Source organism: Erpetoichthys calabaricus, chromosome 7 (genome assembly GCF_900747795.2).
Source record: "Erpetoichthys calabaricus chromosome 7, fErpCal1.3, whole genome shotgun sequence".
In the NCBI taxonomy this organism is placed as follows: Eukaryota; Metazoa; Chordata; class Cladistia; order Polypteriformes; family Polypteridae; genus Erpetoichthys; species Erpetoichthys calabaricus.
Window position 1 is genome coordinate 164,125,014 of NC_041400.2, and position 27,454 is coordinate 164,152,467.

The 27,454-nt window shown below is 35.1% G+C and overlaps 1 protein-coding gene and 1 long non-coding RNA gene across 2 annotated transcripts; both read right to left on the reverse strand.

Annotated features, from left to right (window-relative positions):
- Nucleotides 1-321: 321 nt before the first annotated feature.
- On the reverse strand, nt 322-27,454 carry mrps27 (mitochondrial ribosomal protein S27). Its single transcript, XM_028805658.2, has 11 exons — nt 27,322-27,454; nt 23,155-23,232; nt 19,296-19,366; nt 18,422-18,480; nt 17,746-17,860; nt 15,101-15,179; nt 13,688-13,803; nt 8,805-8,907; nt 6,952-7,094; nt 1,544-1,699; nt 322-702 (listed from the first exon to the last, which is right to left on the reverse strand). Exons 1-11 carry the CDS (start codon nt 27,395-27,397, stop codon nt 463-465), a joined length of 1,236 nt encoding a protein of 411 aa, XP_028661491.1. The 5' UTR covers nt 27,398-27,454; the 3' UTR covers nt 322-462.
- Nucleotides 9,500-11,335, reverse strand: LOC127528769 (uncharacterized). The gene is made up of 3 exons (XR_007935384.1): nt 10,704-11,335; nt 9,740-10,248; nt 9,500-9,686 (listed from the first exon to the last, which is right to left on the reverse strand). It is a non-coding gene; the product is annotated as an uncharacterized LOC127528769 (long non-coding RNA).

Consider the following 27,454-nt stretch of genomic DNA (forward strand, 5'->3'; position numbering starts at 1 on the left):
TCATCTAATATATTTAAAAAACAAATGGTGGAGTTTTGATAAAGTAGCGATATTAGACAGCTTTGGGTTTGTTTACTAACTTTAATATTGTGCCTAGATGCTTGGCTTTCTACATACTGTACTTTGGTAACAGACTCCTGCCTAATTTTAGACTACTCTTTTGGTTGAATACCTTGAGAGACTCATCTTCTGATGCAGCTTTAGATTAATTAAAGCAGTCATTTTGGGCTTGCTGGTTATTCTTTCCACCTTAGCACAACATAAAATACATAAAGGACTAGATGTCAGATTGGCTAAAGTCAAACCTTAGAGCAAAAAGTATCACTTTTTCCACTCCCACTTTCTTTTATTAAGAACATAAATGGAAATTCACTATTTCGTTTATTGTGTTAATCAAGAATGTAAAAACAGGATACAATATTATTGTATTACTCGATAGAATGTCTTTATTATGAAATCCAATTACTGTGACATTTTGGCTGCATGCCTTGCTTCACGTTCTAAGCGAGTTTTTTCTCTGATCTCTTGCTCTCGTTTCACAAGTTGGACTCGCTCCTCTTCCCACTCATGCAGTTTGTTTTCATATGCAACAATGTCAGAAGATTCACTTTCAGCAAGATTATCTTCAATTAGTTGGTCAGCCAAAGATGACAAGCTTTTAGACTCAATCTTGTTCAGTGACTGCAACTTACTGTAAAGTTCCTATCAAAAAATATATGCATATATTAAAATAAGCAGTCAGTTATAACAATCCTCCTCATCCTGATATAATAGATTTACACTTAGCAGCGGGTGAACAGCATACGTTTATGAAATGTACATAGGCCAGAAAAACATAAGTCAGTAAGTAAATGCAATTTTACTAAACAAAAGACAACTCTTTTTTCAATTAAAAGTGTAAAACTATTGAGAGTTCAAATATTTTGTAACTTTGATTTTATCTACACTTGTGTTGAACCAGGATTAACTTCAAATAACCCAAGGACTTCAATCAGCTCTATCTGTTTTCTATTTCACATCTGCTTAAATTTACAATTCAGAGAGAATAGTACAAATAAAAGGTGAAGAAATAAATAAGCTAAAACAATATGTGGTCAGGCCATATATATTCATAGTGACTTTAGCAATTTCACACACATTAAATTTATGCAACACATTTATGTTGTATATGTTGGACGATTTACAACTAACCAGTATCTATGAACCTAAATAAAAAAATAGTATTTTCCCAGTACTCTATCCATCAATTTATATCTGTCTCAATGCCTTGGTAAAGTAATGCACGTCCCCCTCCATGCTTCAGAACAGCCTAGTTCCCTCCAGTTTGCCAGATGAAACGAGGAGTACAATCCCAACCTTTGAAGTGTAAAGTAAGGACTGTCCTCAGTTGGCCAGTCACTACCAACCTCCCATATAAGGAACTTAAGAATATATTCTAAGAGTTATCAGAAATTTTTATTAACATGAAATAAGTATACACTAGATAAAAAAAACAGATGGACAAATCTGTAAGAGGAAAAGGTATTATATCAGAATGTCTTACCTTAAAATGAGTTACATACTGAGGAAGGTTTAACCTTTCTATTTTATCTTCTTCATCCATTGAGTTTATTTTTGTCTCCACTTTGTCATTTGCATCAACATTTCCAGTGTTTTCCAACACAGAGGATGCTTCCAAAATCTTCTCAAGGATATCAATCTGGTTAAAATGAATAAAAACACAAAATTACCATAAGGAAAGGGTCAAAATGGCACCCTAGTCCAATTGATTAAATGAAACCAAAAATACTACCAATATCAGACCGTGTAGCAAAGCTTGAGTAAATGAAAGAAACTTTCATTATGTGAACAAAACTACAATCAATATATTGGCAACTTTTTAGCAAATGAAATTGGGAAAACAGAAGATTTACTATGAATCAAATTAGAAACAAATAGTATAAACATTTCTCTTACATAAATTTTTCCTTTAAAAAGAAATGTGTGCTTTTATAATGGAAAACTAAAGTTTGAAAGTTAACAACTTTATTGCTAAAAAAACAAATGTTTCAGGACTCTTTCTTTTTAACTGATGTTCTATCTACAGCACGCTGTTTTTTGTGTTCACCTCCATCTATAAAACATTCCTTAAAAACATGAACGTTCTTATGGAAACAGCTAGTTGCTTGTTTATGGTGGGTAAGTAGATTTAGCTTTACTTACTGGTTAGACACAAAGGGGCTTAGTGGCTCTGATGATCATTAAGACTTTGATTTAAAAAAAAAAAACAAAGACAATGTTTATGTAATACAACAAAATATGTTAATTATTCTCATTTTCAGCCAAAGCCTAGACCTAAATCCGCAATCCACACAATACCGCCAACACAGCAAGTCCGTATATTCTGACTTCCTCTGATATATTCTGACTTCCTCTGATACACAAAGCTTACAGTTACAGAAATCACATTTTCAAAGCATACATAAAAATGAAAGACCTTCTATGCCCATTCTCAATACTCTCCCTGAATTTACAAAATTTAAGAAATAGAACTTGCATATTCTACACTTTGTCTTTTTGTACATCATTGCTTACTGTCATAAATAAATTCTACTCTATCTTCTAACCAATCCTTTTCAGATCCTAGCTTAGTTGAAATGTCAAGTTCACGCCTGATCTGAATGACAAGATATTGCATGCTGGATCCAAACTTTGTCTTTTGCCTTATATGGTATAGTTAAATACTGCAGAATCTTTACAATCTCCATGTTATTGTTTCCCATTTTCAATTTAAAACAGATTTAATTAGGATGTTTCCCCAGTGATCTACAAAATCTGGTGCACCTTATCAAATTAAAATTTTCAACAATTTTAAACTATTTAGAAAAAAAATGAAAATCCTACAGAGTGAAAATTATGTCAGCATGTTACACTAATCTGCCCTCACAAAGTTTATCAATAAATAATGTATCGGCTACTAATTCATTAAAAGTGGCTGGGACAAAAACCGGCAGCCTTCCACAAACTTGGAGAACCCTAGGCTACCCAATCATTTTGATCACTGCTAATTTTTGCTATTATGTATTTGCACAGAGTTGGTGGACAAATCATTCTGTAAAGCTTCTTAGGGAGAGGGATCAACTTCCAAATTCCCAACCTTTACAGAGGTTAGCGTGTACATCATTCATATCAATCCTTTAATTTTTCTTTGACTATATCTAGTACAAAAAATTTTAAATATCTTATGGTTGGGACTGGTTTGTTCACTAATTTGACTGACAGCATAACCTGCTATCAAATATTTAGTGAGGTAAAGTCACCTGTGGTCTGAGTGAAATACTCTCTGTACTCTCATTCATTCATGGAGAAATGGAGGTGTTTCCCTTCCAAATCTGCAAATTTGTTATTGGGCTTTTCTGGTACAGCATCTCATAAAATCATTGTTATATACCGCTTTTTCTTTGTCTTGGTTAGAGTTATTGATTCCTGGTAGCTCCACACACTTTAGCAAAGCTTCCTTTTACTAAAATTAAATTAAAAAATTGGTCCAACTCAACTTGATCCAATACTATCTTATGCACTTCCTGTTTGGAGTCTTGTGGAAAAATGATTGGGCTTGGCACCAAAGTGCCATGATCAATCCCATATTTTTAATAATATTGTTTAAATGATGGGTGGGAGTTCCTGTTCTTTCCCTCAGTGGTCTTGAAGTGGGATCTGAACCTTAAATGTCAACCATTGTGCAAAAGTTGAGTTCTAGGTTCACCTTTTTTTTTGTTTTGTTTATTTACATCTTTGTAGCAACCGCCGAGTTTCCCACCGAAACATCCTTGCCCCGCTCGGTTGTTATGGAAACCTCATGCCAGCAACAGGCAGCTGGAATATTTACCGGGCGGGATCCTCCCAGCACTGGGACGTCACCAAAGGTGCCTGAAGGGCTATTTAAAACACCGTCCCAGCCAATATTATAAAGTGACGGACAGTCCAGAAGGCCAACCCGACCTTCAAGTTATGTAGTTTTGCTACAACTTTGATCTATGAAGAAGTCGTGTGGCCTCTCTTTTATAGCCCCTCTATCTAGTCAGACACTTTACTTATTTTTTTGTTTCTTTACCTCATATTAGTAAGATGAGTCATAATTACATTCAAGCTGCCGGATATAATTTCCTGGCACTTCCATTCATAATTTTAGGTCTTACCCTCATGTAATTCACAATTTTAGGTCTTGCACTTTTCGTCAGCTGTATGTTATTTGTTATCTGTATTCTTAAGATTCTTAAGAAATTGTATAAGGCGAAATAAAGAACAAAAAAAAAAAGATAGTTTCCCTCTGTCTTCAAACATTTTTATTTTAACAGATACATCTATGCTGGGGCTTTCCTCTTCCCAAAAAAGTCTTTAATTTAGGTACTAATCCAGAAAGATTTTGCTACATCTTTGCATATCGAATTAGTTAATTTATAGTCACTTATTTACTTCATTTTACAATCTCATACATTTAGAGCTCTCTGTGGCTCATGCTACTAAAGCATCTAAAAACCTTAAATACCAGGGAGAAACCAGCTTCAGTGTTTAGGGTTTTACTAGGCAAGGGACATTAATTCATGGGTTGTGGACCATATATACCCTACATTTAATTTTCTTTACCTGCAGGACCTAGTTGTGGTTAGACGGTAATCCTTTTAGTATGTTCTAATACTCATTAGGGGTGTCCTTATAGATTTTTGGGCAGGGTTTATTTGATATTGCCATTGTAGCATCACAACTGCATTTTATATATGAAGTTGAGAACAGTCATTTCTTTTCCTTTTTATTATTATTTGGTGTTTGTGATTAAATCTATTTTCCTCTTATCAACAGTGCAAAATAAATAAAAATAAAAATAAAAAAGGAAGCCCCTGATTGCCAAGTCTGAGTGATGACCTTATTCCTACTATCTATCAGACAGGGCACTTCTGAAAATTAGAAATGACTACCGTAGATACTCGCGTATTAGTCGATCTCACAGATAAGTCGAGTGTATTTTTAAGCCGAAAATTACGAAATTTGTTATGACCCACGTATAAGTCGAGGGTAAAACTTGACAGCTATCAGAGACAGAGGTCGACAATCAGCTGTTAATGGCGACAAAACTCACTTTTACGTCACAGGCATTCCCTCTGTGCTTGGAGAAATGCTAGACTCGTTGACTTGGCAACTAATCCTTGCGTGTGCGTGAGTTGCGAAATGTAAACAAAGGCAAGATGGCATCGACATGTCACAAGGGAGCGAAGCGAGTGCAGAAACGAAAACACTCGGCAGACAATGTTTTGCACATTATCGCCGAGTTGGACTCTGATTTTTCAGAATCGGATTTTATTGACAGTGATCAGGAATCGAGCAAGAGAGTGAGAAGCCGGCATCAGCTGATTGGACACCAGCCGATGTCGCGCCAGCTGATCGGCTGCCAGCTGAACGCATTCGCGCAGCCGATGCACCTACGGCAAGGTTCGCGTGGGAGGAATACCCAGACATTGATCCGTGGGAGCCGAACTGGCTACCGCACTTCACAAGACAGCATGGCTTGCTGTTGAACACGACAGATCACCCGCTGCTGGACTACTTCAGGCTGCTCTCTCCTGATGCTGCTTTTCAGCTATTGTCAGACAAGACAAACAGGTAGGCAGAGAAATTTTTTGAATCGCGGGCTGCGCTTGCATCGCATTGATAGCGTGTGTTGCCTTGGTTCTTTTGATTCCAAATCTGGTTGCACGTGGAAGCTAATGGAATGTTTGTTATCCAAAACCTGCAAAAGCTAATGCTCAAATTCAAGTATTTCACAGTTTAAAGAATTATTTAATGAAATTAGAAAAAACCTAGCTAATTAGCAATAGTATTGCTGGCTTATAATTATTTCAAAGACCATGGGAAACGGCAGATGACCGGTGACTTAACACTGTGAAGCGTTGAGTGTACAATGTCATTACCCAAATTCTATGGACAATTGTGTTGCCCCGTGGATAAGTCGACCCTGTTTTTTTGAATGAATTTTAAGGCATACATTTTTCTACTTATACACGAGTATAAATGGTAAATATTGCTCCCTCTCGAAGTATAAAATTAAGAGAGGGTTATCCAAAAAGTATTCAGGCCTTTAATACACATATATTCGCGGTTTGCTTTGGGCAGCAAATAGTTTTTTTGGGAAGAGCACTGCTTTCTTTATTTTGAATTACTGAGGTGATAAACATAAATGGCATGTGGAAAAAAGGTCTCTAGCGGAGACATGACTTGCCAATACCTCACAAATACATTTAACATACGGGATACCAACAACAGTTATTCATATGTTTAGGTCAGCTGAATGATATTTTTTAATACCATCTTTCATCTCAGTGTCATTCAAAATGTGATGATTTACTGTACCTTTTTGGCACTGTACATTTTCCTAACAGAATTAAAATAGTTCAGAAAGCATGGTAGTACTTTGAAAAGACAATAAAATGTTGAAAATAGACAAAATTGTTAAATAAAACCAGAACTGAACTCTGGCATTTTCTGTTCATCTTCTTTTAACTAAAATCAAATTATCAGTTTTATTTGCTGATTTTTTTTTTTTTTTGTCAGACTGAAATGTTTATATGGAATAATCACATGCTATATGGCAAAGTTATTGGTGGTAATCTATATAAATTTAAAATTTAAGACTATACTATAAAATGCAAGCAATATATTGTCAAATCAAACAATATCCATACAAACACCTATATCTAAAAAGGTCAACATAAATTATGATTACCCAAATAAAACTTTAATCATGACTTCTCTCCATGGTCCCACAAAGTATTTTAGGAGTTATTGCTTTTTAATGTTCCCAGTTTGTAAAAATATTTAATTTTTAAATGAATGACTGTTATATTAGTGCATAGAATTGTATTATGTGAAAATGACAATGACATTAAAAATAACCACATCTAATTTTATAAGACTCACCACTTGTTGAGAAACTTTTACATTGGAAGGCATGGATGCAATTTGTTTCATTACTTCCAGTGCCCTCCTTATATAACCAGTAGTCCACATTAAAGGCATTTGATGATACACAGAATGAAGACCATGGGAAAGTTCTATTTTTCCTGTTTAAATGAAAAAGGTATGTGAGATGGAGTGATTGAATAATAAAATTGTATATTAATGGTTAACATATTTGGTATGCTTTATGGCATTTGTTTCCCATTTCCTGTGGTGCTCCATTTACCAACATGGTAAGCTGCTTCGGAAGAAAATTGTTTTTAATTTATAAATAATGCTTCACTTAAGAATTAAAGAAATAAACATATTCCAACCCATAAAAAAATAACTTGATTTCAAAAATATCCTTAATTTTCCTTTTAATGCCTCACTACATTTTTAGGAACAATGAGCACGACATATGCAGCACTTAATCATCTAAACAAATAAAAGCACAGAAATGGAAAAGCAAAAACAAAGAAAGAAAAAACAAACATGAACCCAACTGCAAAATTTATGTTTGATTATTTATGAACATGATTGTACTGAAAAGACAACACCAAGTATACAAGCACACCACAAGCTCCACAAATATGGAGACTAAGTGCAAAGTAGCAGTTACTTTCTAAGGTAATGCTCTTCAAAACATCTTCCACAACACATCATGGGGTACACAGTTGTAAGAACTTTCCATAACCGCAATACACAGACTTCATCATCATTAGTACTGCACTAGAGAGAACACCACACCGAAGAAGCATTACAGAAACATTTATGACACATGCATACCCATTGCACAGCAGCCCTGGGTACGTCAGACCACATCATTATTCATTGACTACAGAACTACAAACAGAAACTGAACAATGAAAAACCACCCATATGGAAAACATAAAACTGGTGCAATGTGAGTTTAGAAGACTGAGTGCTTCTCCTGTACTGGCTGGGATTTGCTGACAAGGTTCTCACAATTACTAAATGAGGCCACTTACATTGTCAATAGATACATGAAATTCTGTGAGTATATGATAGTTAAGGAAAGATCAGTCAATGCGTACCCAGAAGCCAAAGAAGGATCACTAAAGAGATTAAAGCACTAATATTAGATAAACAGTATGCTCATCAGGAAAATATGGCAGAAGAAAAGTGAGTTTTACAGAAAAAGTTTATCAGGTCAATTAAACAAAATAAAAAGATGTAAGAGGGGAAAAAAAAAAATTAAAAAATCAAGAGGCGGTTTAATAACAATCCAAAGAGACCTGCAAAGGCCTGAATACAGTCACAGGATTAGATTCTAAAAATAGTGTGACCTTTGCAATAAACGAGGACCACAAGCTTATACCAGATGAACTTAATGACTGCTTTTACAAGATTTGAAACCATGATTTAGGTACCCAAAATGCACAAGTAAGGGACATGCTTCATAAAAATACCAGACATAGTGCTGGGACAAAGGTCAGTTTAACTGATGTGGAGAAAGTTTGTGGCAGGTAAAAACCAACAGGGCAGTGGGGCTAGATGGCATATCCAGTCAGCTCCTACAGTCTTTCTTTAAGCAGCTCACTCTGGTTTTTCCTTTAATTTTAACTGGACAATAACCGGTGGTATTGTACCTGTGCTGTGGAAAAAGTCAATACCCCAGTTCCTAAGGTCTCTAGGCCAAGCAGCCTGAATGACTACAGACCTGTGGCAATCACCTCATTCCAATGAAAAGCTTTGAACACTTGGTTTATTACAGAGACAAAGTAATTTCAAGATATAAAATACTCAAGGTGACACAAGTAGAAATGCTAGAATTATAAAAGTAAAATAAAAAAATAAAGACGGAAACATACCAAGAAGAGCATAACCCAAAAGTTGAGAACTGAAGCCAATGGTGTTTTCATGTTTTAGCCCCACATGTAAAAAAGCTGCTCCAAGGTTTCGTTCTTCATTCCACTGAGGGACACGGAAGCGAGTGAAACAGAAAGAGAGATACTCAATTTAGTTTATTTTAAAGAGGCAGAAACTATAAATCATTGCTAAAAAAATTAATAGTTCCATGGATAGTAAACTTAGAAAGCAGGAAACATTTTATCAAAATTTAAGTAATATTTCTGGAAGACAACATTCAAACATTAAAAGGAAAAAAAACTACAAACAAAAAAAAACATTCTTTTAAATAAAGTCCCATGAACAGGATTAGAAGGGTTTGAAAATGTTTTGTTTATGCTGTTAAGTCTTGTCAGAGCTGTGAAACTGACTATAAGAAACTGAGCAGTGAACTGCAAAAAGTGTTTCTGTGCATGATATCTAAAACTTCTCAGAATTAATTTACTATAGTTAACAACCACTTCCACGAATGCACCATTCTTCCTTGAAATACAAAAACATATTTTGTCATCAATGAGAAAAGGTGCAAAATATAAAAACATCTTTTTATGCTGACTTTTTTGTAATTACCTTGTTTTTTTGTAATTTGTCTTTATATTTGCAGCCCTTCTTTTCCCTGAGACCTCCACAATCTTTTCACATCACTTAAAGTGACATTTCCTTAAATTCTTTTTTTCTCTTTTTGCAGCCATCACAGCTCTTCCTTATATCTAAAACACACCTTTACCACAGATGACTTTTCTATCTCTTTAAACAAACAGTTTAGCTTGCAAAACACAACAGCCAGGTTCTTTCCTCTACTATAACTACTGGTCTCCAGCGTGAACCACCTGTATCTCTTCCACCTGTCTCTTCCACCTGTCTCTTCTTCCAATCTACTTTGATAACTCTCCGTTACATACATCTTGCTTCTTTTTCTCCCCATCTTAGTATACACACATTTTCAGGGTAAGATGGTGTGGATAGACAGTTCTGGAGTTTTTACCTATGGACCCAGACAAGACATGCTCTGCTCCTAACAAAATCACACTGACTAATGGATATACATCCTGAAGTGTGCCCGAAGAACACTCGGGAGCTGTTGGTTGCCAATAGTCTTGAACATCATCCTGTGCTTTTTCACACCAGTTCCACCATTCTGCCATTTCTGTCTTAAATACTTAACAGGATGCGTTGCCATTTTTACCGACTTTTTGGAAACTTGCCATTTTACTTTAGTTTGTTTGACATCCAATCTGTCATATCTGGACCAAATCATTTTAGCCCGTTAACTTTATTGTAATGCCCCTTTCTAGAAACAAGTTTATCTCGACCAACAAAAATACACAAAAGTAACAATAAAACAATCAGTAACTATTTACAACCCTCTTATTGTTGTGGCCATGGAACACGCTATCACTTAGGTTACTTTATCCTTGCACTTTTTGTCCCCTACCTCAAGGTCAAGGCAATACAAGGAAGGTTTACATTTTGTTATCCTACAGGTTCTATTCGGCTCCAACATAGCAGACAAATCCACCGTCCCACACACAGCCTAGCTTGTCATACTGTTGTCATCCAAACTGAAAAATGTGCCCCATTTTTATTGCCAACCCCCACACCTTGGAATCTGGGTTTGCTGCTTTGAAATGAATCGGGCTGATGCAGTCCTCCATGCACGCCCCCAACGCAGTGCTCTGTAGGGATGGGCAGATCAATGCCACAGTAATCAATACTTTCATACTCAAGGTGTAAAAAATTTGGTAAAGAGTACCATTAAAAAATATCAATTACTACTTCTTCTGTAAGATATGACTTCTTGCAAAAGCACAGAATGTACTAACGCACTTTCCGATCTCTCCTACTGAAATGAGCAGATGCACAGTGACATAAGAACACCATACACCCACACCACTTGCGTAAGCGCAGATCATGTAAGACAATGGCAGACCAAAAGTATAGCATTGTATGCTGCTACTTTTTACAGATGGAAAAGAATACAGCCACCCAATGCAATATTTGTGAGAAGAGTGAATAGTACAGTGGCAAAATAAGAAGCCCATTTAAACGGCACACAAGCTGACCAACAGAAAGTCATTTGTAAAACATCAAAGAGGTGCAAATCTAAAGCACAGCGATTCAGCTACCAATCAGTGCCATATAAGGGATGTTACAGGAGAGTTTTCAAAGAGGCATAAGATGTTATCCAGGTAACTGCTGTTGGCAGAGTTATGTAGACAGGCATTTACTGAAGAAGACTTTTTAGTTCAATTTAACATTTTGCCATTCATCACTCATTAATACTTTTGAAATGTAAAGCCCATTGTTAGCATAATGGAGGACACATAATAGTGTAAAGCATCAGTGTCAGAGCATTCTGTCATGGGTGCTGTCCCTTTTGTTTCTTCTGCCAATTAAAATAAAGAGTACAGTATAACCAATATATGTAAATATGAATGTTAAATTGTCTTAGCACTATGCAAATTACCTAAAAACTATGCCTAATTTGAAGATGAAAACTATCCCTGAAAGTAGTGTTTTTTTCCCCCAAACAATAAGTGCCCAAGTAAATGTTAATAAAAATATTAATTATTTTGCAAGTTTAGTGGATTTAAACATACATTATATACATAGTAACAATATCTAGTGAAATAAAATATAATTTTTCTACTTAAATTTTGTATTGTTAAACTTGTATTGTGCTCCTGTCTCCTCCCACAGTCCAAAGACATGCATGTTAGGTGGATTAACAGTGTTAAATTGGCCACTGATACGTGTGTGTGTGTGTTCACCCTGTGATGGGTTCTCACTCTGTCTAGGGATTGTTCCTGCCCTGCACCTGCAGAGGCAAAATAGTATTAAGCATAAAAATGTCAAAATTATTTTTTATAAATGCAAATTTGAAACTTACCTAAATGTAGAACTAATATGACAAAATATTTATAAATAAAACAGAAGGGTAGAATATAACAGAAAATGCAAATGTGGAAGTATTATTTTTTTGTAAATGTTAGTTTTCTAAGGGGATCGGTTTAAGTACTTTGAAGTAATTGCTTGTTTTACATGCATTAAACCAATAACCAACTTTTTATGAAAACGTAAAAGTTAATATTATCTTTATTATGTTTGTATGTTCATTCTGGGTGGCATGGTGGTGCAGTAGTAATGCTGCTGCCTTGCAGTAAGAAGACAGAGGTTTGTGATCCGGATTATCCCTGTGTGGAGTTTGCATGTTCTCCCAGTGTCTGCGTAAATTTTATCCTATAGTCCAAAGGCATGCAGGATGGAGAGAGAGAGAGAGAGAGAGAGAGAGAGAGAGAGAGATACTTTATTAATCCCAATGGGAAATTCACATTCTTCAGCAGCAGCATACTGATACAATAAATAATATTAAATTAAAGAATGATAACAATGCAGGTGAAAAACAGAAAAACAGACAATAACTATGTATAATGTTGAATGTTAACGTTTACCCCTCCGGGTGGAATTAAAGAGTCGCATAGTTTGGGGGAGAAACGATCTCCTCAATCTGTCAGTGGAGCAGGACAGTGACAGCAGTCTGTCGCTGAAGCTGCTCTTCTGTCTGGAGATGATACTATTAAGTGGATGCAGTGGATTCTCCATAATTGATAGGAGCCTGCTGAGCGCCCTTCGCTCTGCCACAGATGTTAAACTGTCCAGCTCCATGCCAACAATAGAGCTTGCCTTCCTCACCAGTTTGTCCAGACGTGAGGCGTCTTTCCTCTTAATGCTGCCTCCCCAGCACACCACTGCGTAGAAGAGGGCGCTCGCCACAACTGTCTGATAGAACATCTGCAGCATCTTATTGCAGATGTTGAAGGACGCCAGCCTTCTAAGGTAGTATAACCGGCTCTGTCCTTTCTTGCACAGCGCATCAGTATTGGCAGTCCAGTCTAATTTATCATCCAGCTGCACTCCCAGATATTTATAGGTCTGCACCATCTGCACACAGTCACCTTTGATGATCACTGGGTCTATGAGGGGTCTGGGCCTCCTAAAATCCACCACCAGCTCTTTGGTTTTGCTGGTGTTCAGGTGTAGGTGGTTTGAGTCGCACCATTTAACAAATTAGATTAGGTGAACTGGCAAAAATAAATTAGCTGTAGAGTGTATTTGGTGTCTTTGCACTGCAATGGATCGCTGCCCTGTCCATGGTTTGCTCCTGCCTTGTGCCACATGGCAGCTGTGATATCCTCAGGCATCCCGCAACCCTTGTCTGCAGTAAGCGGGTTCGAAAATGACATGACATATTGATTTTATGAATACATATTTTGTAATAAATTTGTTACCGTGACCTTGATACGGTATCATGATATTAGTTAATTTACAGACAGACTCACCCATTAATATTAGCAATTCAAAAACAGTATCATTTGAAAATAAATTACAATGCTCTTTTAAAAAAATATGCAGTATCAGAAATCTGACACACAAAATATTTGTATTGGTATCGATTACAAAAACAGTGGTATCGCCCACCCCTAGTGCTCTGAGCAGCTCTACTTGCAGGGTGCCGAGTCCTGACTTTGTTGAGATTTTTGGCCAGATTGTTACAATATGTTTTGACTGTGCACATGTGACCAGCTGATTAAAATAAGCTGTTTGCTCGACTGTTAATTGTGCTTAAAAAAAAAAAAAAAAAAAAAAAAAAAAAATCACCCAGCCCTAATTTAAAGGATATCACTCTTGTAAAAATGTTGTGGTTTATGATCAAACTATAAAATTTAATATTTACAATAATATAATGCCTGGTCAAGTAGAGAATAAACAAAATCTACTTAGCTCCTAATATACACAAAAGCTGAACTGTTTAAACAAAGCAAAAAAGAATACTTAAAATACTTACTTTAAGGTCAGTGTTGGTATCTAAATATTTGCCTAGTATATGGAATGTTAAAATTTGGGTTGTTAATAAATCAAATGCTTCTTGCATTAGAACTTCAACGATGACAGAAAAAGCATCTAGAAAAAAACAGCATACCCGACTATTAGTAAGGTACTGTATATGGATTCCATAAATGCATTCTAAATTTCTTAATGTGTCTTCATGCTTAATATCAATCTACAGTTATTCACAGCATACTCTGCATTATCGACACATGACATGAAGCTATAGGTTTTTCTAATTGTCCGTGTATAAAGTCTGTACCGTCCCAGAAAACAAGGTAATGTCATGTTCTGAATTTTATTTGGAGGATATAAGTGGGTACTCATAGTAACCATGTGTGTTTTCTGCTTTCTAAAACAGTTTTCTAGACTCTAGACTCAGTCTGGCAGTAACATTCACTTCTGTTTTCAATCTACAGGTAATCAATTTATTAATTGGGGTCCAAATTGTCCTATAACAGTGTTATTCTGATGATTTCAAATTAACATGCATATACTGAAATTGTCTATGCATGTCTATATACAGTAACTGTTAAATGGAGTTTTGCTAAGGTTTTTATGTTTATACTAGTCACGTTACCTGTCGAAGACAGGTTGCAGAATAAACGTTCAGCTCACTTTCATTGCTATTTCTTGAGTGCATTCCCATAAAATCTGATTCTCAGACTTTTAAATTTCGAGGTACCTTGCTCATCTCCTGTCTGCTTTTATGTCTTTGAAGGCAAGGAGGAGAAAAGGAAGACAAAAACCCATCTCCAGCAGTTCCTCTTTCAATTGTGTCACCAATGCCAAACTGACCAATCAGATTGCTCTGAGGAACTAGACACACACACACACGCACACACACACACAAACTGTACCATTTTATTGTATAGCAGATTTATATGATCTAATTAATTTTCCCAAGCTAATTTGTCAAGATTAAGAGGACATTTCTGTACTGGCGCATTAAATGTGAAGGAAAAAGAATTTCAAATGAATTTAGGGTGAAAATTACACCCACCCTCCATGACTGACTGGATTGGAGAAATATTACCTTAAAATCAAACAAAGTCTACAGTATATATATTTCATAAACATAACCATCACACCACACTCTTACACCTAAGAGGCCATTATTTTACCCTCAATTTGTACTTTGTCATTATTAATATTTGCAGAGAAAAAAGAATCAAAAAAATTCTAAACCTAACATGTTGTTATAAAGGCTTTGCTTTAAACCATTAGCTTGAAATGCTTCATATCCAATATTTTTTTTCACTACTTTCATGTTAATGACCATAAGAAATTGGAGTTTTGTACATTGTATTTTCAGAAAAAAGAAAACTAATAAACTATTACCAAAAGTGCTTATCTTTTTTCATAAACTTACTTTTATAATTATTTTCTTTGATAAAATAATCAATCATCAAATTAAATGTGAAGTTATCTGGAAAAATTCCATATTGGACCTACAATAAAACAAAAATTCACAGGCATTAAGAATATATGTAGCATTGGATACATGTAAGATTATTATAAGCCCTGGCACCATATGACCCTGTAATTGAAGTAGATTCAGAAGATTAATGGAATAATATAGTTAGGTCCATAAATATTTGGACAGAGACAACTTTTTTCTAATTTGGTTCTGTACATTACCGCAATGAATTTTAAATGAAACAACTCAGATGCAGTTGAAGTGCAGACTTTCAGCTTTAATTCAGTGGGGTGAACAAAATGATTGCATAAAAATGTGAGGCAACTAAAGCATTTTTTAAAACAATCCCTTCATTTCAGGGGCTCAACAGTAACTGGACAAATTAAATAACTGGAAATAAAATGTTCATTTCTAATACTTGGTTGGAAACCCTTTGCTGGCAATGACAGCCTGAAGTCTTGAAATCATGGACATCACCAGATGCTGGGTTTCCCCCTTTTTAATGCTCTGCCAGGCCTTTACTGCAGCGGCTTTCAGTTGCTGTTTGTTTGTGGGCCTTTTTGTCCGAAGTTTAGTCTGCAACAAGTAAAATGCATGCTCAATTGGGTTAAGATCAGGTGACTGACTTGGCCATTCAAGAATTTTCCACTTCTTTGCTTTAATAAACTCCTGGGTTGCTTTGGCTGTATGTTTTGGGTCATTGTCCATCTGTATCATAAAACGCCACCCAATCAATTTGACTGCATTTAGCTGGATTTGAGCAGACAGTATGTCTCTGAACACCTCAGAATTCATTCGGCTGCTTCTGTCCTGTGTCACATCATCAATAAACACTAGTGTCCCAGTGCCACTGGCAGCCATGCACGCCCAAACCATCACACTGCCTCCACCGTGTTTTACAGATGACGTGGTATGCTTTGGATAATGAGCCTTCTCCATACTTTTTTCTTGCCATCATTCTGGTAGAGGTTGATCTTGGTTTCATCTGTCCAAAGAATGTTTTTCCAGAATTGTGCTGACTTTTTTAGATGTTCTTTAGAAAAGTCCAATCTAGCCTTTCTATTCTTGAGTCTTATGAGTGGCTTGCACCTTGCAGTGCACCCTCTGTATTTACTTTCATGCAGTCTTCTCTTTATGGTAGACTTGGATATCGATACGCCTACCCCCTGGAGAGTGTTGTTCACTTGGTTGGCTGTTGTGAAGGGGTTTCTCTTCACCAAGGAAATGATTCTGCGATCTTCCACCACTGTTGTCTTCCGTGGACGTCCAGGTCTTTTTGCGTTGCTGAGTTTACCAGTGCTTGGTTTCTTTCTCAGGATGTACCAAACTGTAGATTTTGCCACTCGTAATATTGTAGCAATTTCTCGGATGGGTTTTTTCTGTTTTCGCAGCTTAAGGATGGCTTCTTTCACCTGCATGGAGAGCTCCTTTGACCGCATGTTGTCTGTTCACAGCAAAATCTTCCACATGCAAGCACCACACCTCAAATCAACTCCAGGCCTTTTATCTGCTTAATTGATAATGACATAACGACGGACTTGCCACACCTGCCCATGAAATAGCCTTTGAGTCAATTGTCCTGGGCTGGTAGGAGGGATTCCCTTCTGCTTCTCTTCGTTTTGTAAAAGAGTAGAATGACACCACTATACCAACCAATTATTGGGTTTATTTCCTGGGTTTTAGGCCTCCTGTATCACCAGTGTCAGCCACTTGATTTCACCAAGTCTTTGCTGACTGTGACCATGTGTCAGTAGAAGAGAAAAAAATAAATATATATTTTTTCGTAGTACTTATGACTGCAGTGCATTTTGGCTTCCTTACTTCAGATAAAAATCCGTTGCTTAGTAGCAACTAAGGAACTAACTAAACTCAACTAAAGTAGCGATGCTTATCCATGTTGTTCAAAGCTGTCAAAAGTTGGACAAGGAAGCTCTCATTTGACCATTCTTTAAGTTCAGCATGTCTTATCTACTGCTCTGTCCATTTCTATCTGTCAGCCTGCACACATGTACTGTAATGCTTGTATAGCTCTGTACACTATGGGATCTCTTTTTCTAGCTCATATTTAGACCAGATCTGGGATGTCAGTAATATGAAGAAAAATGAATTTCAATGTACAAAGTTAGCATGTATACATACCTTTACGAATTTACATTCACTTCATTGACAACTTAATTCTTACACAGTTTACAAAGATAATAGATGATGAATATAGAACTGGCTTTCAAATGCTTTCCCAAGATTTTTGGTCTATTAGCTGGCTAAATGGGTAAACGTTTTCGTTCCTCAAAGTTCTGCAGTGCCAGCATGTTTGGAAACAACAGTGGTAATTTTCTTCAAAGGTTGGATGTAATCAGTGGATATTATACATACAAACATACATACACACACATATATACAGTATATACATGTGCACAAATACACCCTAATAACTTGCATTCTCCAACTATAAAATTTATACTTACAGTCTTAGACAATGTAGATTTCTTGGTAGTTTATTTCTTTTAATTATGTAGGAATGCCATTTAACACCAGCATACATTCTACTTAAAACAGCACAATCATAAATATAACACATTTTATTTTGGCTCTCAAACCTTATTCTTCAGCGTATAAAGAGCTTTATCGGATGCTCCATGCTTAAGACAATGTCTAATCCAGCTATGAATAGTCCAGTCTCGAAGATACCAACAGTTTGGGCTGTGTCGAAACCTACAACAATTAAGAGAGAAAATAAAAAATTTTTAAATTTACATCCTTGACAAATGTTAAAACACACAGAGATAGATGTATCTAACAAATAAGGCAACCACCCATACTGTCTTTTGTATGGCTCACATTGCAAATTTCTGAAACATGGAAGAAGCATATAAAGAAAAGGTCAAATACTTCAAACAAATTGCACATTTTAGACTACCTGCCTGCCAGTTGAGACTGAAGATTAACTATGACAGGAAGGGAGTGGGCCTAATCATTGACTGTGAATATTCCGTGTTCTCACTATCAATGCACATATGTTAAAACAGTGCCTGAACTGTACTTATTCAAATAAACATTTATTATAACCAGTGATGAAAAGTAACATGATATCTGCATCTAGAGAACAGTAACATTAATAACTGTGGTTATTTATTGTAGCTTTTGTGCACCGTATTTTTGCTAATTATACAGTATGGACAACAGAATGTCCATTAGCAGTTTAATCAAAAACCTCAGATGTGCATGGAATGAAAGTCTGATTTGTGGGAAGACAAGAAAATGAAAAACACTTACTTGTAGAGGTAGTATTCTGCTTGATCAATCTCTTCTCTTGAAGAAATGTTGTCCACAAACTAAAATAAAATTGGTATTAAAGAATCTAGATACTTAATTTTTGATCAAATGAATCAGATGAGAAAAACATGAACAAGTTTTAACTGTATAAACAATTAAAATGCAAAGCAACTAGTGAAACCATGATTAAAAATATGATTAAATTCTCTGCCAGGATCCACTGTCATTCTCAGTTAAAGATGAACATAGTAAGTGAAAATGAATCTACCAAGCTTGCACAAAAAAATGTTTTAGTTACAGATGGATGAGACAACTCATTACATACAGGGCTTTCAAAAAGTAAGAAAAAAATCCTCACGTGTTTTGGCTTTATGAAATGTTACTATACAGAAATCTATTTCCATTTTCAACAAATTATAATGACCTACTCTAACATTTGAATACTAAAAATGAGCATTTTGAGGTTATTCAAAGCAATCGACTGCCTGCATTGCCAAGTCATAGCACTCTTTACTATGTCTCTTTTGAAAGCTCACAATCCTCATCCGACAGTCCAGAATTCATGTCATCAACAATACACAAAACATCTTATGAAGAAAAATGTAATGATAAAAACGACTGCTGGTATTTGATGCCATGCTGTAAAGTATGCATGACTGAATTTATCTTGAAGCCTTTGACATCTATAGTATAAAACTAAATAATTCATTCAAGACAAATTTTCTTCTTCTAGCTATGAATAACATGTGATAGTATTTTCAGGTCATTATATCCATAGCTATATACGCTAATGAGACATCTAGGCAAAAAATGCATTTGAGGATATTGACTCTAATGATTAATAATGGTTTCTTTGGTACATATGCTTTCTTACCCGTGCAATTGTTAGGGAGCTGACAGGAAGTTTTCTTTCATATGTCATATCCATCAGGTTTGCCAGTTCGGCTGTGGAAAAAAAAAAGTTGCTCAAGTACAATACCAGATTAACAAACAACAAAAACCTGGTGCATTGTGATTTATTTAAATCATTTTAAGCATGGATAAACATATTGTCTGCATGTCCATTCTTTCAAGTTTTAATATAATACAACTCAGAATCTTAATTGATGAAAGTGGCTGATGAGGAACAACTTGTAGAAGATCCAATAATTAAAAACAAATAGGGTACAAATACAGTTGTCGGAATGAAATCAAACTTGTGTAAAATCTTCCTTCCGACTTTATGTTTATTATTTTGCTGGAAGATTATTCTTTTCCCTAAGCCCCACATCCCTTACATAATGCACCAGGTTACTCAACAAGATTTGTATGTATGATTTTTAATTTATTTTCCCTTCTCTCTTCACGTTTTATGGACATATCACAGAGAAGCATAATCATAGCATATAAAAATCATCATGCCACACACTAGGGATGGTTTTCTCAGAGCAATGTGCAGCATTACACTTGCACCAAAACACAGACAAATGGTCTTGGAGCCTCACTCATGGTATAACTAGAGTGCAGACTTAATGTGAGCACAGTTTAATAAGGACTTTAGCTGTTCCACTATCACATGAATCCTACATCCACAAAACTCCTTAGTAAATTGCTACTTTGTGTATATTTTACCCCATTTCAGCTGTGGAAGAATGCATTTCTGAGAGCTTCTACAGACCACTTGGTGATCTCCAATGCCAGAATCATCCTCATTTGGATGAAGAGTTATCCTTTCATGTGCTGACATCCCATTTAGTGCTTTTCTTGTTTTACCTATTAAGTCTATTATAATAATATTTTTATTATTATTATTACAACACTAGTTCAAGAGAGAAAAAAGTCTAAGAGGTTTCCACAAAATGACCTGTGTCAAAATACTCCTGTAGAATGATGCTTTTCATGTTAAAAAGAAAATACACAATGCAGGTTCTAACAATGCCCTGTACCAACTAACATGCATCTAATGTATTGCCATATTAAGCTTACCAATTATGACCATTACCTATCTTCCTTTTTATAGTTTTTCTTCATTTTCTTCTAATAACCACTGTTAATTATTGTCATGCCACATAGTAAACGTATATACTTCTGATTGTCTTACATTTGCTGTGCATGTAAGAATGAAGCACTACTGTATATACAAGTATTGTATTGCAAACCTCAGTAATTGAGTTTCATAACAGAATAGTCACTGAAATTGTGATATTACAAATATCTATACAATACTAGAATTTTAATTTGACGTGATTAATAAATATAACTAATTCACCCCCACAAAACAGGGGACACTGCCAGTGTTACAAAGACGGCAGTTAGAATCTCCAGTTAAAACCAATGTGAACATATTAGCTAAAAATAAACACAGATTATGCGTCCATAGTGACCCGTGCTGCAGTGGAAAAATTAGTTTCAAAATGGAATTCCAAAATCCTGCACAGTCATTTTGATTTATTATACACTTCCAATAGCTTGACAGGATGGTGATAAATGACAAATTGTGATAAGGTGCTTTGAGGTCTAAAATACCAAATCGAGTTGACAGAATCCAGGAAAACATATTAAATCACACTACTATCTATTCATTTCGCACATGTACATGAAATAAAAGTAATAAATACAGGAAAAATAATAAAGTGTATGTTTTGAAGAAAAAGTTTAGAATTAAATGCATTTGGCTCAAAAAACAATTTCATTACATCCTATAATTATTTAAACATCTGTCAATAAACAAAAAGGTTTTTTTTCTTGTATTCCATGATATCACATCTATACACCCCAGGAGATGCAGTAAGCAAGTAAGTAACAATGCAGGATTACAAATAAGGCACCATTAAAAACAGATTATATACTAATGGCCTAAAGTTTTAGAACACCTCAATTTTCCCAGTTTCTCTTCAATGTAATCAGTTGAAATGCAGTGAATGGCTGACAATAATGAAAATGGAAGCAGTAAACTGCCAGAGGTTTAAATATAAATTGGTCTCCTTCAGAGAACAACTAATAGGTTACAGCTCACAGATGTTCTGTAGCAATTAAGTTGAAGCAAACAATTTGCACAGGTGCCCCAACTTCTGTTTCAACTCTGCTTTAAGACAGACAGAGGGTTTTTAAGTAATCAACAGAACCTATTAGTTGTTCCTTGAAGAAGGCCCATTTGTAATATTTTGAAATTTCCTTTTTTTTCAGTTTTTACAAACCTAAACTTTAAATTTAAACCTCTGTCAATTTTCTCTTCTACTGCTATGGTTCAAAAACCATCAGACCCCAAGAATTTCAGCATGTCAATAGATGGCAATCCTCTACAATCCATGCTAGCAATGGGTAGAAATGATCACAGATATGTTTGTGGTAAACTATTACTGAAGAAGTGTTCTTTTATTAATATTCCAACTTTAATCTGTACTAATTTCTGAGAAATGTCTTTGTTATATAAATTCCTATGTTTAAGTGTACCAAGCATCTTTAAGTAAAACACAGCAGTTTTAAAATTCATGCCCCTCTTCATAACCAGTAATGCATCACAAATATGCCACTTCTGTCTAATGTTACTCACTGCAGTGTCCAGCAAACATAATCAATAATTTGATTATATTTTATTTATCTCTAATTAATATGCTGCTGCAATTTATTTTATTTTTTTTCAGACATATATCCTTTTGGAATTAATATAAACAAAGTATTGTGTCTTATACTGAGAAAATGAGATGCTATCTGGACTCCAGAACAGGGGTTCTGTTGAACAACTGTGGTCCTAAAAATTGACAGGGCTGTGAAAAAGAACAGGAGTAGGCACGTATGTGGAGTTGTATCACCTATTGGGCAAATATTGCAAATAACATTTAAATAAGATGATAAAAATGGAGAGGTACAATACCAGGTAGCTGCAATCTATTGTGCACTTATGGTTTTAACATCAGAATGCTGTCTTATTGTAGCTGTTCAGACTTTGGACCTTTTCTCTGATCCAAGTCACCTGGAGACAGATATCGAGCCTCACACAAGAAATCTGTCCTGTTCATACTATAACAGAGAATGCTTGATGATGCTGATATGGTGCCCTTTGTTGTTTTGTGTGTTCCAGGTTATACTGGAATTAAAAGCCAAGTGCGACTCTCTAGGGTTGCTCTGATCAGGTTTTTCTTATGGCCAATATCATAATCAACCTACACACCATAGGCCTTACAGGTTAATTTGCTATTAACAAAATGAAATTCTGCAGGCTTATTGTTCATTGACCATAAAAATACTAAAATAAAGTGTTCAAACATACTGTATAACATTGTCTTTTAAACTGGACTGAACTCACTGTGGAATTTTTTTTCCATTCCTAAAGACTGCATGTCTGATTATGCTACACAGCAAACAACCTTCAAGCAATGCCAACATTTCCATTTGTACCAGACTGTTTCTAATAGGCAGCTGCAATAAATGACAATCTAGGAACATGGTGAAATATACACAATAATTAGACACAAACAAAAATGCTTAACTTGATATACAATAGATTAATTCCCACATACTGTAAATACTCCACATTGTTTTTTCATTTTAAATCATGTTCTATGTATTTATTACATGATTTTTTTTCACTTATTCATAAACATGCACTCTTATAATGGGAAATGTGCAAAATAAAAATAAATTGGTTACAAAAATAAGCAACAAGCATCTAAATGTATTTATAATACATGTAACCTTGTCAATTATACTTTTTCAGGAATAAATATTTCAACATTATAACAAAAATTTTTTACCAAGATTCTGGGGATCCTTTGGCCTTTCCTCCCATTTTTTGGGATCTATGTAGGCTGAAGAAAGAATCCATCTTCTACCTAAAAAAATAAGATATTGTTTTTATTATTAATTATAACATAGCAGGAACACTACCAGCACTATGTATGCGCGTCTTTATTTTACAACAGTTTATCATTTGTCATATTACAAATAATATTATATATATATATATATATATTATATATATATATATATACTGTATACTTTAACAAATAAGAAAACAATGTACATAATTATTTTAACAACTATTTCAGAGTTAAATTTGTGTCTTTACTGTGCTTAAAATATGGAAAGTTGAGTATATTTATTATAGAGAAGACCAAAAATAATCCAAATAAATAATTCATGGTTTGTCACCAGTTTAGAACTGGGTGGCTAAAGTTTACATCAAGACCACACTTTACGGACTTTAACCTTCATTTGCTGTGCTTGCAAGAATTTGTGTCTTAAAGATCTTGCTGCTGGCCACAGATGATTTTCCAGGAATGGAATTGACAAAAAAGCATTTAACAATTGTGGACTGCCTTTTTTTCTTCTTTGTTTAAAAATAAAAATTAAAAAAAAAAAAAAAAACAGAAAAAATTAACTTGCAACTTTAATTGCATTGCAAACTCTAAAAACACCGTCAATATAAGAATACGGAATTACAATAACTAGAAACATGCAGCACGGTTGAGTGGATTCCAAGTGTTATAATATTCAACATTTATACAGCAATTTGTAAACAATGGTTTGTAAACAATTTGCTGAGGACGGGATACAGTTAGAGAGCGTAGCGGGCAAAGATTATAAAAAGATTACTTGGCCACCCTCCCACTGTGCATTTATTCTGCCTCTGCAAAATGAAATATACAATGATTAAAATAATACGCAACCTGTCTTTCCCCACTCTCTGTTCACCTTCTTCCAAGCTGAGAAATGGCGCAGATAAATCAAGAAAAGTACTTTACCCACAATCTCTGAGATGCATTAATATAACATCTTGACCTTAAGATATGACGATTTTTTTTTGTTAAATTAATAGATTGTAGGTTATTGATGAATGACAGTTACTGATGCCCTTATAATGAATGTTTGTATTGCTCTTTTATTTTTGTGGGATTTGCCAAATCATACTCAATGCATCTGATGATGTTATGCCAATAAGGCATTCTGTTCCTTATATAGAAATAAATTAAAAAAATACAAATTCCAAAAAAATAAAATCATCTATGATGTGATGGGTCCTATGATGAACTTGTGCTCTGTCCAGAGCCATTTTCTGCCCTAGTAGACTCTGAAGTGTGACCCTGAACTAGACTACACCATCTCACTATAACTCCAGTTTAACTCACACACAAGGCAAAAAGGACCAAGTCAGAAATAAAAAATTGTTACAGAGGAGACATTAAAGTCTAAGCTTAATGTTAGGACTGTTAAAATCAAAAGAAAAATATTTGTTTTATATACTGTATGAAAATGGATCTACCAAATCTACAAACTAATGTATGTTTTATTTATTTGTCAGATAGATTTCTGGACTCGGTGTTCCTTTGGTGTGAACATGAATAAATGTTTATTATTCTTAAATCTGGACTAATTACTGAAACAAAATAGGTCATGTGTCATTTTCTCTACTTTATCTTCAATCACTTTTACTTTCACTATTTACCTGGCTAAACTAAAACATAAGGACATAAGAAATATGACACCATTCAGTCCATCAGGGGTGTTTTTTTAGGTAATGGCTAAACTGTCCCAATATCTCATCAACAGAATTCTTAAAGGTTGCCAAGGTTTCTGCTTCAAGTACATTAGTGATGAGCAATTCTCAAACAATTTCTTCTTTTTGAAAGACTTTTTCAGTGAATCATAAGAATTGATTTGCAGGCACAAATGGAACAATTCAATGGAGCTCAATGGGAGTGCTAAAGTACATGCATGTCTTCCGTGATGTCATGTTTCGTTTCACTACTGACGGTAGATGTTTTAAGTGCATGTACAAGAACTTCCTGACTCATAAGTCCAGACTTATGATTCTTTTCAGTTCAAATTATATCGGTATCGGTGAACGAGAACTCTGTCACTGATGAATCTTTCATTTGTCATACAAGTATAATACAGTAATAACACATTTATATTAGAATGTAACAATTGCTTTATAAAATTTGTTAATGGAATTATTTTAAACTGAACATATAAACAATTCAACTCATTAGTCACACAAAACTGAATCATATAAAAACATTCTAATTTGTAATAGTCATTTGTTTTCAAGTTTACTTGAGAACACACTTTTTTTTTTTACAGTTCACCAACTGCACTGAGCATTTATCATTTACTGAATCTTTTTGAGTTGGAAAAATGATTCATTGCACGAGAACAAGTCTCACAATTCTCGTTCATCTGATTCACAAATGAATCATTACCCGGGAAGTCAAAAAATTCTCACTCATTTGATTTATGAGAGAATCATTACCTGTGAACGAGATGCTCAATTCTCACTCACTTGTGTTAAGTGTAAATATATAATTAATCGGTATTTGTGTACTAAACGGACGGCACGCTAGTATCATTTTCTATTTTCGTGATGCAAATCGGATTTTCATTTTTAACATTAGGCACCTAAAGGGGACATTAATATTAGGGATCTATAGGCAACTATGTTCCACCCCCACCAACTTTAAGGTTAGTATTTGTGGTTGGGGTAGGTCAGTCTAATAATTTAAACTCCAAAAATTAAGCAACCAGGGCACCTCCCCCACGGAGCTCAACACTAGAATGGGTAGGAAAGGGTACTTTTAGTATACAAGTACCAATTAATCTTATATATAAATATACATATATAAATACACATACACATGATTGATAGATAGATAGATAGATATACACACATGTTGGCCTGAACACACCTGAATGAGTATAAAGCAAGAACATTTAAAAGAAAGAAAACTTCTGACCTGGCTGTCAGAGTCATAGTGAGGCATTATGTAGAAATATTGCAGTTGGTATAAAGGAGCCCCAGCTGCCTTTCTTGACACAATTCTGATGAATGAATTATATATTTGTGATGAGATCAGAGGGGATTACAATCCACATGAGCTGGCCTTGAATCCTACTAATGAATCAAAAGAACTGATTGACTTAAGTAGTTGGAAAGAATCGAATCAGTAAAATGAATTAAAATGCCCATCACTAAACTACGTGTCTTGGTAGTTTGTTTTAAACCGCTAAAACTCTTTGCAGGAACAAGTGCTTCCTGGCTACAGTCCTAAATGCACCTCCCCTTAATTTACACTGGTGTCCTCAATTACACAATACACTGTTAAATTGAAAGAATTCTACAAGTTTAATTCTCCGAGTATGTCAGAGCAGGACATGTCTTTTAAGTCCAGGGATGCACCTGATTCATCTTCACAGCGTCAAGTGATTCCTGGTATTTCTTGTTGTGCGTTGACCAGAACCGCACACAATACTCCAGATGCAGGTTCACTATAGTGGCACTTACCGTACAGCTCACTACTACCTGTACTAAAACAGCCACATTTTCTAGCCATGATATTATGCATTAAAATATATTTAATTGCACGTTATAATGAATTGGGGATTAAATGTGATTGTTTCCTTTTTTATTATTTTAAACACCTGATGAAAATAATTGTTCTTAAATATACACTGTTGGTTGACTATTTTCAAAGATTATTCTGACTATGAGCTTTATGCAAAAACAGCCAGTTGGCTGTGAAGTAGGAATGTGGCATGATATGAATCAAAAAGTGGTATCTCGTCGTCCACGGTTTCAAATTCGAAATCGCTCAAAATGCATTATGCCTCGACTCTGCCCATGTCCTCAAAACTGAAGGTCATCTTCGAAAAATACCAAACCTCACCTTAAAACATTATGGGTATTTCGTGGTCGGTATAAAAACATTTACAACTGGTTACAATTTTTACGAACCCTATACGTAAAGTCAAAATGTGTTTATTTTTTTAACTCAAGAAGTTGAATGTCAAAATTTGTATTACCTAAGCATTGAAAGCAACTGTTGTCATGGGTAGGTTTCCAAAGATTTACTCTTTTGACAATACTGAAACGGAGAGAGTTCACTTTTCATAAAACGTTTGCCTAAACATCCTGAAATTCTTACCTGTAAGCGTGTGCCGCGCACATTTTGTAAAGCCTTTCCCACACAGCCCAAAGCGTTGCAGCATGGAGGCAGCCATCTTGGATTAAAACACTTTGTAGTGTAAGGTGGGGGAATCAGTTTGATTGAAATAAGT

Excerpts from the sequence above, each read along its gene's own strand:
- mrps27 (XM_028805658.2), bottom strand. The coding sequence starts at position 27,397 with ATGGCTGCCTCCATGCTGCAACGCTTTGGGCTGTGTGGGAAAGGCTTT. Across the intron at positions 23,233-27,321 it reads TGCGCGGCACACGCTTACAG|GTAGAAGATGGATTCTTTCT; the intron begins GTAAGAATTTCA and ends TTATTTTTTTAG. Across the intron at positions 13,804-15,100 it reads CAAAGAAAATAATTATAAAA|ATGCTTTTTCTGTCATCGTT; the intron begins GTAAGTTTATGA and ends GTTTTTTTCTAG.